General features: G+C 35.8%; 1 protein-coding gene across 1 annotated transcript in view; it reads left to right on the top strand.

The window, feature by feature from the left end:
- The window catches only part of UBR3 (ubiquitin protein ligase E3 component n-recognin 3 (putative)), a gene marked incomplete at its 3' end in the record, with an annotated part of 111,876 nt that overhangs the window by 70,189 nt on the left and 26,041 nt on the right, over window positions 1-15,646 (top strand). Inside the window, exons 12-18 of the mRNA XM_021712542.1 lie at window positions 7,506-7,571; window positions 7,657-7,746; window positions 9,634-9,762; window positions 10,372-10,424; window positions 10,514-10,647; window positions 11,006-11,093; window positions 12,734-12,873. Coding sequence (XP_021568217.1) covers window positions 7,506-7,571; window positions 7,657-7,746; window positions 9,634-9,762; window positions 10,372-10,424; window positions 10,514-10,647; window positions 11,006-11,093; window positions 12,734-12,873 — 700 coding nt within the window. The remainder of the gene's footprint in view (window positions 1-7,505; window positions 7,572-7,656; window positions 7,747-9,633; window positions 9,763-10,371; window positions 10,425-10,513; window positions 10,648-11,005; window positions 11,094-12,733; window positions 12,874-15,646) is intronic.

Here is a 15,646-nt window from a genome sequence, read left to right on the forward strand (position 1 = left end):
GGAGATATATCAGTTTTCTTAATCAATTTCAACTAATTTATTTTTATCTCTTGGGATTCATAGTTTCTATTTTATTTGGTGAGTTAGAAACTATTACTATTATTACTTGATACTCAATTTTTTGGGAATTTGGCTAGCAAGAGCTCCTTCAAGCTAGTTTCTTTTGCTTGTCTCATCTTTCTTTGAGTATTTCCATGTTTTCTGGTCCAATGGGATGTTTCAGGCTCACCTTATAATTTCCCTATTCATTCCTGGAATCAGTCATTTCTTTAAGGATTCCTGATTATTTTTAGCAAAGAACAGACTAGAGAGATCTGGGTGCTAGGTGTGCTCTTTATTTTTGAGGTGTCACTGCTCCTATGCCCTCACAGTGAACAGAAGTTAGGAGTATATGTATGTATATATATATATATATATATATATATATATATACACACACATACTTGTTTTTCTGTTTCTATATAGAGAAAGCAATGAGTTCTAACTTATATTTTTAATCCCAGTATAACATCATAGTACTTATTCTGGTTTCTCTCTCTCTTTTTTTTTTGAGTCAGAGTCTCACTCTGTTGCTCAGGCTGGAGTGCAGTGGCATGCTCATGGCCACTGTAGCCTCAACCTACTGGACTCTGCGATGCTTCTACCTCAGCATTCCAAGCAGCTGGGACTACAGGTGTGCACCACCATGCCTGGCTGATTTTTTGATTTATTGTAGAGATGAAGTCTCACCAAGTTGCCCGGGCTGGTCTTGAACCCGTGGGCTCAGGCAATCCTCTCACCTTGGCCTCCAAAGTACTGAGATTATAGGCATAAGCCACCATGCCCAGCCTAGTCTAGTTTCTTTAACTGAGAAACCTGGCTTCCATTGTGGAGGCCCTCCTTACCCAAATTGGCTCTGACACACTATACTGGGCTTCCCTGCTTTCTGGGTGCCCTTTTGACCCTGTTTTTGTCTAACTTATGCCAGGCCACACACCCTATGCCAAATCACCCTCTATGCTATCACCCTGAGTAACCTCTGACATTTCAGTCCCTCCTTTCTCCATCACAGTTGCCCTCCTCAGTCTGGGCTCTGACATCCCTCTCATTCTCCTCACGTTTACATGCTTATTTTGCCCTTTCCCCTCTCTTAATTCCCAGTGACTTTAGGAATGAATTTTTCAGGAAGGGAAGAACTCTGTTATCGTTGACTCCAGTCTTTCCTGCTCCAAATTAATTTATCTTCACCCCTGATCACCTATCCCTCAACATTTATGTCTACTCTTAGTCTTCAAACTGGATTTTGTCCATTTGGATTCTGCCTTTACTAAATCACCTTGATTCTTAGCCTTGTCTGACTGTTGATATTTATTATATAAGTGGAAATGCCAGTCTTCAGAGAAAACATTCTCCAGCCTCCACAGAGCTCCCTCCTACTTTCAACCTGCTTTATTCCTTCTTTGCCCCATCCAGGATTAGTCCATCAGCTGGAGCTTTTCTCAACCCAGTTTTCTTTGGTATTGGAAACTTTAGGAATTATTGTTGAGATAGCATTGCTAGGATAACAGGAAGACTGAAGTAGGGGGAAAATTATACAGGAGGATTATGTAGAAAATGATACATCATGGTTCAAATCAGGCGTGAAGTATAGTTAAAATCATATATGATATACAGAGCCCCTGAACTGAAGGAAATAGTATATTTACACATAGAAATATTTTTAGGAAGATATTGAATGTTGTAAAAAATTTAAATTGGTTTTTAAAAGAACAGAAAATAAGTATAAAACGTAAGGAATCAAGCAGTATATTTTGTTTTTATGTAGTGTATGAAAGTTTTTATTATTACCTCCCCTTTTCTTTGTAGTTGTGAAATGGAGGTGCAGAGATATTAATTAAATGACTTGCCTGTTGTTATGTAGCAAATTACTGTTAGTTCTGGGTCCGGAGTTCATATTTCTCAACTCTTTATCTGGTAGTGCTTTAACTGTCTTGATTTTTGGCAGTGGAAAGAGCTTCATAGTCAGGCAGATATGAGTGTAAATTGAAGGTCTCCCATAATCTAACTAGCTATGTGACTGTAGACATATTTTTTTAAGTTTTATTTTTGTTTTTAACATTGCCCAGCCCATGTCCTCATCCCTTGAAGATGATAATATTAATGAATGAGGATTGACTAAGAGGCACATACTACATATGTGATGAATATTAGTTCTTCCATTCTTGTGGGTGGATGTCAGAAGTTACTGTGGTAATCTAGTACAAGTCAAGCAAATAATATGTTTTGAACTGAAGCCAAATCAAATAATTGTATAGAAACAAGGGGTGGAATAAAATTTCCTATAAGGCATTTAAGGTATTTAAGAATTCTTAAATATCTGAATATCATGTGGGACAATTATTGTGAGTTTGTAGCAGGGTAGTGGTTTGGAGTCCTCTGTTAGAGGAAGGTAGAACATGTATTCATCCAGCAAATGTTTACTGAATGTTTACTATGTTGTAAACACTGGGGATACAGTGAAAAAACAGTATTTATGACTTGAGGAAGTGGAAGGCAAGTAAATGGTTAATTTGATTCCAGTGCTTTTGTGAAGTTGTGACCAGGTGCTATGGGGGAGGATAAAAAGGAGTACCTGATTTAGCCTGAATAACTCAGGAAAAGCTTCTTAGTAGAAGTGTCATTTGTGCAAATTCTTAAAGATGTGTTAATCCAGTGGGAGAAGGGATGTATAACATTTGGGGCAGAGGGAATAGCTCACACCAAGGTACATAAGCCTTGTGAGTTAGGGGCACTACCTATGGTGCATGAGTTTATATGACAGGAGGTGAGGCTGGAGAGGTAAGCTCTTCTCAGGAATTGGAGGTTAAAACCATAGGGAGTCATTAAACGATTGTGAGTGGAAGAAGTTGAAGATGAAAGATTAAATTAATGTTTTAGTAAGACCACCTTCTGGCAGCATATAGAGGTCTAAATAGAAAGATATGTTAGTCAAGGGAAAAAATAAAGCAGCTTAAGTTACAGGAATGCAAAGGGAAAAATAAAGTAGCTTACGTTAGAGAAGGGTGGATTCATTATGAATACACAGGGGTGCTTCAGGGATCTTAGGGTGCCTGGACCTCAGGAATGGACTGGAAAGCTGAATAGGAACTTCTCTCTTCTGCCTTTGCTTTGTCTTGTGTGAATCTGCCTTATTTTTTCTTCCCTTTCTGTGCTTTACCCATGTGGTAATATGTTGCCATCTTATAGTTGCCCAATGTTACTATTTCAGGCATACCCCTAGACTGCCTGTGAATGTCTCTGAATCCCAGTTCCAGTTTTTTTTAAAAAGAGAGAAACTCATTGCTCAGGTTGGGTTAGGTGTCTCCCCTTATTCTAGTCACAGGTGGCCATTATAGACTTGACTGACAGGCCCCAATCCCTGTATGTGTGATTGGGTTGGCAGGGAGTAAAGAGGGATATGTTCTGAGAAGATGGGAAGGTTGTAAGCTAGGCAGACACTACAAAAGGTGTTTCACATGGGGTAGTAATAGAAACATGGGCTGTCTGCTAAAATCTAGACATTAAGTGTGAGGGCCTGAGGTAATGGTAGGTGCAATGTAGAAAGAGGAAAGTGAATTTAAGAGATACTTAAAAAATAGGTGAACATAATTTGGCACCTTATCAAACGGAGAAGACTTATGAGAAGGAATGAGTTTACATTTCATATTTAAATTACTGGGAGGCTGGGTGCGGTGGCTCATGCCTACAATCCCAGTGCTTTGGGAGGCCGAGGTGAGAGGATTGCCTGAGCCCACGGGCTCGAGACCAGTCTGGGCAATTGGAGTCTGGGCAATTGGGCGAGACCTCATCTCTACAATAGATCAAAAAATTAGCTGGGCATGGTGGCATGTGTCTGTAGTTCCAGCTACTTGGAAGGCTGAGGCAGAAGGATCACCTGAGCCCTGCAGGCCTGGGCTGCGGTGGCTGGGAGCGTGCCACTGCCCTTCAGTCTGGGTGACAGAGTGAGACTCAGACTCAAGGAAAAAAAAAAAAAAGTGAGACTCAGACTCAAAAAAAAAAAAAAAAATTTGTTGGAAATGAGGGTGGGGGAGGGTGGAGCACAACATCAGTAAGGGTACCTGATCTCAAACCAGGCAAACTGGGAACCAAAAGGGGAACCAAAAGGAGGCCCAAACTTTGCCTGTACGACTTCCACTTGTATACCTAATCCTGAATTGCACTCCATATCTTTAAAATAAAAAAAATTACTGGGAATCCAGAGAATAAATATTGAGACGCATTGAATTTTATGGAAAAGATAGTTTGGTTTGGACACACTATATTTATTGTTTCTCTGGGATAATAAGTTTTGATGTTAAATAGACACTTGAATGTAAGATTTGGAGTTCAAGAGTAAGATTTCTGAGATTTGGGAATTATCTGGGTAGAGTTAGCAGTTGAAGCTGTGAATCTGGATAATGTCCACTTATAATGAGAAGACTAGAGAGTGAAGAATGGAATCCAAGGACCATCAGTATTACATGGAAGGAGTAGAAGAAGAAGAATTTATCAAGTGGCTAATCTGTGACATTAGACAAGGAGGAAGTATGGAATTTAACATTACAGAAGAATGTGAGTTTAGGATATGCTACAATGCTGAAAGATAAGATGGAGTCCATGGTTTAGTAGTTAATAGCAATATGTAGTGGGTACTATGTTTACTTATTCCTCACAGCTGTCCTACTGTTTGCTATCCCTACTTTATGGGTTAGACAACTTAGGACAGAAAGGTTAGGTAACTTGCCTGGTTTTTCAGCTATAGGTGGTAGAGCCAAGATTTTTTTTTTTTTGAGTTGGAGTCTCACTCTGTTGCCCAGACTGGAGTACAGTGGCCGCTCCCGGCCACTGCAGCCTCAACCTGCTGGGCTTGGGTGATCCTTCTGCCTCAGCCTTCCAAGTAGCTGGAACTGCAGGCGCGTGCTACCACGCCTGGCTAATTTTTTGATTTTATTGTGGAGATGAGGTCTCGCCAAGTTGCCCAGGCGGGTTTTGAAGGCGCAGGCTCAGGCAATTCACTTACCTTGGCCTCCCAAAGCGCAGGATTACAGGCTGAGTCACCGAGCCCAGCAGAGCCAAGATTTGAACTCATAAAGTCTGACTCTTAAGAGTCTGTACTTCACCACTGTGCTTAATATCTTCAAAGCAAATTGAGGGAGATTTTGACTTAGCTTGTTAGTGTAGAATATGTTACTAAAATGGCTATGGTAATGGAGAGCAAACTTAAAAATTTTATTTTTAATTGTGGTAAAATGCATATAAAATATAAAATTTTTTATCTTAGACATTTTTAATTGTATAATTCAGTAGTATTAAGTATATTCTTATTGTTGTGCAGCCAATCTCCATAACTTTTTTGTCTTGCAAAACTGAAACTCTGTATCCATTAAATAGCTACTCCCCATTTCCTCTTCCCCCAGCTTCTGGCAACCACCGTTCTACTTTATATCCCTATGAATTTCACTACTCTAGATAACCCTATGTAAGTGGAATCATATAGTGGTTGTCTTTTTGTTATGGACTTATTTCACTTAGCATAATATCTTTGAAGTTTATTCATACAGCAACACATGTCAGAATTTTCTTTCTTTTATGGAGGACAAATTTTTATCTATTAGAACAATTCTTTATAGCCTTCACATATTGAGGAGGATGTTATTCTCATATTGGTTTTGAAAAAAATAAGTATTTCAGAGATGATAACATATTTTGATTTCTTAAAACCTCTGTAATGATGCCATATTAGCATAATTATATGAATGTTCTGGATACATTTTTAACAAGAAAATATTTATTAAAAACTTATAAAAGCATTAAAAGCAGAAAAATACTGAAAAATTTTTATCTTATTTGTTTAAGAAGAACAGTTGTAGTATAATTTTGCCCTGTAGTGATATTGTGACCAATGGTGCGCACAGATTTAAAATGCAATTTTTATAATATTTGCAAGGATGTCTAAGGTCATTGACATATTATTTACTGTTTTGTTATGGGGGCTGATATGTTTGGTATTGATATTGGAAGCATCTCACCCAATTGGTGATGGAGTCTGAGGGTGTCCTGCATTTGTACCACAGTTTAGGGATGTGATCAGTATCTTCTTACCACTTTGAATATAACAGTGGAGTCTAGACTACCCTCTCAGTTCACTATTTTTGAACTTTAGGAAGTTACTTATGTTTCTTTTGGCTTGAATTTTCCTGTTTACAGAATGGTTATATTAATAGTTTCTAACCTATAGGGTTTTTCTGAGAATTTCTGAGACTCAAATGTGAATAAAGTGCTTAGCATAGTGCACACAGTAAGTGCTCAATTTTACCTGTGGTTATTGTTCTTATTACTATCATCATGTTTGAGATACATGCGTTTGAAGAGTTCCAAATGGTCTACTGTAGAGGGAAATTTATTCTATTCCTTGTTTTTATAATGAATATTTGCTTCAGCTTAATTAAGTTTAAGAAATATTAATAAGTTCTGGATTCTTCAGAGGATTCAAAGTGAGTAGGATACATTTCTGCCTTCAAGAAACTTGCACTTAGGTGTTTAAAATGGTATTATTTATAGTGATTTTTAAATCTGTATTTTCTAAAATGTTGTTTTGATAAAGTATAGGAATAAATTCAGGTGAGACTATGGTTTAAACATTTTTTTCTTTTCCGGGGCTTCACTCTGATGCCCAGACTGGATTGCAGTTGCATGATCACAGCTCACTATTGGCCTCAACCTCCTGGGTGCAGTCAATCCTTCCGCCTCAGTATCCCAAGAAGCTGGGACTACCGGCGTGTGCCACCATGCTTGGATAACTTTTTAAACATTTTAAAATTTTTTGTAAAGCTGAGATCTCACTATGTTGCCTAGACTGGTCTCAAACTCCTGGGCTCAAGCAGTCCTCCCACCTTGACCTCCCAAAGTGCTGGGATTATAGGCCTGAGTCACTTCACCTGGCTTTTTTATTTTTTAAGTTGGAGTCTCTGCCCAGGCTGGAGTGCAGTGGCACGCTCACAGCCACCACAGCCTTGACCTACGGGGCTCAGGCGGTTCTTGCGCCTCAGCCTTCCAAGTAGCTGGAACTACAGGCGTGCGCTACCACGCTTGGCTAATTTTTTTTTTTTTTAAATTTATTGTAGAGATGAGGTCTTGCCAAGTTGCCCAGGTTGGTTTTGAACCTGTGGGCTCAGGCAATCCTCTCATCTCGGCCTCGCAAAGTGCTGGGATTATAGGTGTGAGCCACCTCGCCCAGACTTTGCCTGGTCTTGTGGGGGGACACATGGCAACATTAAGGGTACCTAGTCCTAAACTAGGGGATGTGAGGATTGGTTGGAGGCCCAAGCTTCATCTGCATGTAGATTACTTATGTACCTAATCCTGACTTGTACCATACATTTCTATAATAAAGTAAAACAAAACAAAAACAAACAAAAAAATATTTTAAAACTGTCTTAGAACTCTAAAACATTCTTTAACTTTTGGGCTTTATTTGTTTATTACAGCCAGCACCTAACCAAGTCACTTTTCATCTACCACTACATCGTTATTATGCTATGTTTTTAAGTAAGGTAAGATTGTTATTAAATAATTCTTTTTTTGAAAAAGTTTGCAAAATAATTATTGAATTAGTAACTTGTTTATCCTAATTTTTAGGCCGTGAAATGTCAAGAGCTAGATTTGGATTCTGTTTTGCCAGATCAGGAAATGTTAATGAAACTAATGATTCACCCACTCCAAATTCAAGTATGTATACAGGTTTTTAAAGTTTTGAACTGAATTTCTTGGTTAAGTGATTCTTCCTTTATTTTACTTGTATGACTTTATAATTTTTATCATAACCAAAATGTTTAAAAAATTTTCTTAAAAAATTGAGTTCTTGTATTTTTGCCAGATTATATTTAGGTATTTTCCATCCTATGAGACTTATTCTTAGTTTTAACTTTACCAGGAATTCTTGTCACTGTATTTACTTATGGGGGAGTTTAAAAATACTACAGCATTGTTTTGGGAGTTAGTAGACCCAACAGATTCTACTCCTAGTGCTACCACTATTTTATTTTCCACATAGCTTAGGGTATTCACCTCCTTGGTTTCCAGTTTCTCCATCTGTAAAGTGAAAGGAGAAAGAAGAGAAATTTAGCTTATGTAAGCACTATGATTTCTTTCAGTTCTAACACTGTAATTTTGTGGGCCAACCTTTCATATATATTAAAGAGTCTTGCACATCAGTTTGTTTTTCCTGCCAATTTTGGATTTGTTAATTATTACTGAACTTCAACTCTAGTGATTAAGAACAAGTAAGAGATAAAATTATGATTACCAGTTTTAGTTGATGCTGGATATAAATATATGAAGTATTAAATACTGATATAGTAAGATAATTTATTCTAATCTGACCTTTTGTACCTCCTGTTATTTGGAAAATTAGTAGTTTAGATTGAAGATTGAGTTAGGATGAATTAAAGATGTAGAATGAACAAAGTAGCTATATTTTATTTTATGTTGATTGCAGTGTGTTTCTTTACATATTATATAAGTTAGGATTTTTTGTTCTTTTTTCTTGTTTTTTTTTTTCTTTTGATTTTAAAGATGTGGGGTACAATTCAGGGTTAGGTATACAAGTGTTCATTATGCAGGTACCCTTGTTTATGAGGTGTGCTCCCTCTTCCCCAGGCAGATTCCCACTACTGCCAATCCTGCTTCCCCTTCCCGCTCCCAACAGTTTCCTGCTACTGCCAATCCTTTTCTTACAGTATTACGATAATTGTTCAAGGTCCGCTTATGAGTGAGAACATGTAATACTTAGTACTTTGTTTCTGTGAAAGATCACTCAGTATTATAGACTCTAAGTCCATCCAGGTTGCTGTGAAGTTCATGATTTTGTTCTTCTTTATGACTGTGTAATATTCCATCGTGTATATGTACTACATTTAAAAAAATCTGGTCCTCTTTTGATGGGCAGCATGGTTGGTTACATGTTCTTGCTACTGTGAACAATACTGCGCTAAACATACACGTGCAGGTATCTTTTTTGTAGCGTGGTTTAAGTTCTTCTGGGTGTATTCCCAGTAGGGGGATTGCGGGTTCGTATGGAAGGTCAATTTTTAGACCTTTTAGGAATCGCCACACGTTTTCCACAGAGGCTGTATTAGTTTACGCTTCCACCAACAGTGTAGAAGTGTTTCCTTTTTGCCGCATCCTCTCCAGCATCTGTTGTTTTTTGAGTTATTGGTGATAGCTATCCTGACTGGAGTTAGGTAGTATCTCAGTGTGGTTTTATTTTGCATTTCTGTGATGACTAGTGAGGCCGACCATTTTTTCCATGTGTCTGTTGGCTGCAAAAAGAAGACATAGAGTGAAACATATAAACATTGATTCCTCATGAAAGGTTTCAGTGAAAATCTGGAGACTATCATGGAAAACCTCTAAAAACGTGGCTACACAAAAGCATAATTATGATGTAAAATTGTATATATTTGGATAGAATATCTTTAACATTGGACAGAATGTCAAGTTCATATTATGATTAAATCATAAAATATTTTGAAATGGTTGTTTAATATATTTTATAAAGATTAAATTTAGATGATTTGTTCTTTGTCCATTTTACATAATTTTTTATTTTATTAGGCAAGTCTTGCTGAAATCCACAGCAATATGTGGGTAAGAAATGGTCTGCAAATCAAAGGACAAGCCATGACCTATGTCCAGTCTCATTTCTGTAATTCCATGATTGATCCTGACATTTACTTATTACAGGTAAGCAACTTGACACTGTACTTGTTGGAAGTACCTCATTTGTATCCATGGGATTTTAACTTATGGAGGTGGCTGAGTGGTGACATGGGGTGGCTAATGCCATCGAAAGAAGAATTTATTACTTAAACTTCCCAAGAGAAGGGAGCTTGCCTCACAGCACAGGGCCACAAGGCAGACACTGGGTTCTGGTCAGGAGGCAGAAGGGAGTAAGAGGAGAGCCTAGGCCAGAGCCTTTATTGGGGCTTCTTCAGGAAAGACAAGGCAAGGCATGTCTGACTAGTTTGAATAATTCCAGTGGACTTTGTGGCATAGGGATTGTACCTAACTGGCTCTGTAGTACTTGGCTCTGGGTTGACTTAGGGCAGGGGAAATACTGAGTTGATGTGTAAGAGTTAGATAAAGATGGTGGTGGGCTTGCATGAGAAATGTGTTCCTAAGTAAGTTGTTTACTATGTTTAGGAGTTAGTTGACCTGGGAGGAGCTCTCTCTCTCTGGGTCAGTAAGGCCTCTCAAGATGTCAAAACATCATAAGATATAAAAAAAAATATATGATTAATAGAAGAAGGAAAACTAAATATTGAGAAATAAAGCATTTGTTTTCTTTTAAAGGTTTGTGCTTCTAGACTTGACCCAGATTATTTTATTTCATCTGTCTTTGAAAGGTAAGCATAATTTTATTAAGATTGATATTAGGAAGTGTCCAGTTAATTTTGTCTTAATTAAAAAAATCTGTCTCAATATTTTTTTGTAGATTTAAAGTAGTGGATTTGTTGACAATGGCATCACAACACCAAAATACAGTACTAGATACAGAGCATGAGAGATCGATGTTAGAAGGCGCTCTTACATTTCTTGTGATTCTTTTGAGTCTTCGTTTACATTTAGGTAAAAGCCATGAATCCTACTAATACTTAGGTATTAACTGTTCTCCCTTCCTCCCTCTTCCTGTGGTAGTAACTGGCTTATGGAAAAAAGGAAAGGATGTGGGTATATTTAAAGATTGTTTCAAACTCTTAATATGCTGTATAATTGATACACCTTGTAGAATATCCTTTAAAAAATCATTTGCTACAGGAACTGCAAACAACAGATAAACTGTAGTTTTATTTGGAACACTGCTTCTTTACTCTCTAATTTGCAGCATCTCATGTTTGGTAAAGCAGTTTAATCAAATGTGTGGTAAATTATTTCTTAATAATTTTTGTATACTCAGATTTATTAATTCTGTTTTTAATAATTTTAGGAATGTCTGATGATGAGATTCTCAGGGCAGAGATGGTAGCCCAGCTGTGTATGAATGACAGGACACATAGTTCATTGCTGGACCTCATATCCTTTTAAAAGTTTAATTTTCTGTTAGTTGCAGGATCTAAAATAACAAGTAATTTATACAGATTATAGGTTTATTGATTTTTTTGATTAAAAGGTAAAAAAATTAATCATTTATTTTAAAGTTGTAGGGTACAATTCAGGATTAGGTATACAGTTGATCATTGTACAAAGTTTGAACTTGACTTTGGTCCCCTTTTTGCCTGGGTTAAGATCAGGTACCCTTTTCGATGAAGTGTGTTTCCCCCCTGCTTTGTTTTTTTTTCAATGTTGAAAAATAATATAGAAAAAGAAAAATCCCAGGAGTTCGCTCAAGTATGTGTTTAGGACTGGTGACAGGTTTTTATTTTAACCTCTTATTATTACCTCTTGGGGAGCTCTCCTTAGACTTCAGATTAGACCTCAGGTCTGAATGATGGCTTTCTGTACTCTAGAATCTAGCATTCTAGGTGCAGCATTAGTGCAAGGAAACTGAAAAAGGCAGCTAAGTCTATTTTGTCTGCGTAGCCAGTCTGGAATTCATGGTTAACAATTAAAGATATTCCTCATTATTACCAACATTTTAAACATTTTAAGGATTTTTTCATTAGAACTCAGTCTTAAAGGATTTTCAAATTTGTAGATAATTGTCTACAATCTGGGAACTTGTGGTTCTTTGTATAGAACTGAGCATAAAATAAGTGTCTTATATTATTTTTTAGTTAATGTTAGTGAAATTTTAGGCAAAGACGTTATTCTGTGATGAAAATATTTGACAAAGTTTAGTTTATGTGTATCTTGTGACTGTGTTTGGAAGAATTAGTTAAAATTTTGGTTTTGTGAAATAACTCCTGTTAGAATGCCTGTTTGACAATCTTCATGATTTTTATAAGCAGCATCAATTTAATATTGTCTGATCATTTTATTGAACCATCATATACTATGTATTAGTGCTGTTATAGAGCAAAAACATCCTCTGTACCTTTGAATTTTAGAAAAGAGTTGTAGACTTAATGTGAAACAAATGGAAGAGTATCTTTGTGGTTTGCTGCTTTGTTTCTTTGCTTAAACTTGCTTAGAATCTTTTTCTAAGCTAGTTTTTTTTTTGTGGGAGGGTGAAATTTTGTGATTTTGGAAAAATATTTGCTCATAAAAATCTTGGCTAATATTTAATACATTCTTTTTTTTTTTAAAGAAAGATGCAATATTATTTACAAAATGATGAAAATGAATCTCAACTAAAAATTTTTCCCTCCTTTTCTGAAATTTGGTGAATTTGTTTTGGGGAAAATATATCTGAGAACTAATACAGCATTCAGTTTATTAGTAGATTAGCTCCTAGATTAAAAATATTTTAAAACATCACAATTAATGAAAAGTTATTATTGAGCTGTTGTATTATATAGCCCTCTTGTGGCCGACTTTATATATTACAGCCAATTACTATTTTTCTTTTTTTAGAGGTATTTTTCTCTCATCCAAGTGCTAACCAGGCTTGACCCTGCTTAGCTCTGAGATCAGAGACTGGATGTGTTCAGGGTGGTATGGCCATAGACATATTTTTATATTTTTAGCAAGATCAGTTAAAAACTAGAGTACCTTGGGTAGGCTATGAAACTGGCTTTTTGTCATTCATATTTTTTTCTTGACACATGCATCATATTCCAGAAAATCCCAATCCCAAAAGTGGCATTATTCCAGGCAGTTACAGCTTTGAATCAGTTTTGTCTGCTGTAGCTGATTTTAAGGCTCCTGTTTTTGAACCTGGAGGTTCTATGCAACAGGGCATGTATACTCCCAAAGGTATGTTTATATACATAAATGTATGCTTTGAAACATTAGTTGTCTAAAGGTGTATTCTTGTGTGTACTGAAAGAAAATGCTTACCTTTTATTTGTTCAGCTTTGGTTTTCTTTTCTCATCTTTCTTATGAATGTATGTCTTTTTATATACAGTGGTTTTGCTTCCATTTAAATTTATATATAGAAAAGGCACTTTTATATGGACTCTAGTTCATTTTTGTAAGTGAACATAACCATAAATGTACCAAAAATTATAAAACAATGTATATTTAGAAAACATTTGTAATGTATCTGCTCTCTAAATTTGATTTGAAACATTGAAACACTCCTCATCCTCATTACCCATATTTTAACATAAATAGTTTAAATAAAAGTCTATTTTGAACCTATGTAAATGCTTAGAAACCTTTTCCTTAAGTGGCTGGTTGGTTTTGTAAGGTTTTCCCCCTAGATTTATATATGATATGCTTGACAAGAGCCAGAAGTAGATGAAGTTTTGATTCAATCTTTATTTATTTATATATTTTTTGAGTTTATATTTTTACTTATGTAAGTTAAAATTTTGAAGGAAGTAGCAGTTACATGCTTTTTGACCCCCTCAATACTCATTGGCTGAATGAAAAACCAAAGCCCATTTTGAAGTTGTAAATAGCATATAGAGTACTGTGTTTGGCAGAGTGCAGCAGAAAAACCTTATCATTTAGGATTTTTCAAGAAGTTCACATGTAGCAAGACAATCTAGAGTCTCTGGTTGGAATGTATTTCATTAAGGGAAGAAGCACAGTATTTATTTATTGTAGAGATCACTTTGTGTGTAAAATTTAGATGAACTTGGGAATAGAGTGGTGTTCTGGTGTGGTATAGTGTTGTGCTTATTAAAGTGTTATGGGAGGATTTCCTCTGTCAGACTCACTTGTGGTCCTTGTTAAAAATACAAGTTCCTATGCTTCATCTTTAATCTGCTCTCATTAGAATCTCTGTGGATAGAATCTGGGAATCTGCTTTGTGAAACAAGCTCTCTAGGTGGTTGTCATGAACAGTAGACATGAGATGGAACACTGGGCATTTGGAGATTAGAGCTAAGAGGCTGTTTCATATTTAAATACAGTACTAAATTTATTAGCTAGTTGCGTGGTTTAGGAAATCAGTTTTTTAATCTTTGTATGTGGCTTCTTATCTGTAAAGTGAGAGAACTGGAATAGATGAATGATTTTTAAACTTCTTTTTAAAAAGTGGTTGAAACAAACCTTTGGTTTTAGGGAACTGAGCCTTAAGTGAATTTTTTATGCAAAACAGATAAATGCTAGACTACTCTTGCTAAAGTGTGTGTGGGTAGTGGACCTAGCTTCTTCCCTGCTCTGCCATACCTTGCTCCTAAAATGACCCTTGTTATAACTCTGTGGAAATTCAGCTCCAAAGAACAGTGTGGGAAGCCCACGGGACTAATTAATCACTTGTTTTCTTCCATTGCCATTCCAAAGCATTGGCATTTTAGTTTTGCAAAATAATAGACTTTAAAGTGAAGGATAATAAGTGATGATAGAAGTAATAAAAAAATTTTGTGAAGGACTGGCTTCAGAACTTTAAGTGATATTTCTGATATTTTAAGATGACTATCCTGTACATGAAATTAGGAACAATGCTTAACAGTTTCTTGTACTAAAACACTGAAATTATAGTAGATATGTAGAGGGAAGTGTAAGCTTCTTAACCGTGTTTTCAAATGTTAAGAATTTTGTTAGAGAGGATTAGAGGAGAAAAAAACTTAATCTAGGAAGTAAACTTTCTTAAGGCAATGGTTTCTAAAATTATTAGCCCGTCTTTTAGATTTTTGCCATATCTACATATCATCTTGGGCAGCCCCCTCGGGTCCCCTCTCACTGTGGGAGCTTTTCAGTCCTCTCAATAAATCCTGCTGTCTTAAAAAAACAAATAAATAAACAAATATCAACTCTACTGTGATATACTTAGTATCTCATTATTTTCTAAAATGGGTTAACTTTAAAAAAACAAACTTCACCTTATCATAAGCATAATTATTAGGGAGAAATCATGAGTTTTATTTGCAATTAATATTTTCTAATACATATTACATAGTTGTTAAAAAACTTTTTATACTTAATATTTAAAATTATCTTGTGTACCATCAACTGAACACATACTACACATGGGATTGTGGTTCCTACTTACACAGAAGGTAAGGATACCAATGATCAATTTTAGCAAAAGAGCAAAAAATCTTTTATAATCAAAAAGTTTATAAGGTAAAACTCTGAAAATCAACAGCTGATTAATCTTTTAATCTAGTTTTTATGTTTTTACCTTGGAATACTTTTTTAAAAAATGGGATCTGTGTTACCCAAGCTGAGCTTGAACTTCTGGGCTCAAATGATCCTCCTGCCTCAGCCTCTGAAGTATATGAGACTTACAGGCATGTGCCACCATGCCCTTCTTACCTTTGAATACTTTTAATGATGTTAATGTACTGTGGTTTCTTATTTTATAATAGACATCTTACAGAGAAAAAAAAAATTGAACTAAACTTTTCTGGTGAGGCATTGTTATATTATAAAAGTTTTGCTCACTAGTGCTTGCTGAACTCAAGAGAATATTCCTAATGATGAAATTGTGATTTTTGACTAAGAAGAGTAGTCATGAGTCAAACAAATACTATAATCATATTAAACTATTCTATCATTTAAGTTTAAAATGTACTTCACACGTGTAATAAGTTGTTAAAGATTGACTTTATTTCTAAGAAGTCAATGTTCTGT

This window comes from Carlito syrichta, unplaced genomic scaffold (genome assembly GCF_000164805.1).
Source record: "Carlito syrichta isolate Samal-C Ts95f unplaced genomic scaffold, Tarsius_syrichta-2.0.1 Scaffold303340, whole genome shotgun sequence".
Classification (NCBI taxonomy): domain Eukaryota; kingdom Metazoa; phylum Chordata; class Mammalia; order Primates; family Tarsiidae; genus Carlito; species Carlito syrichta.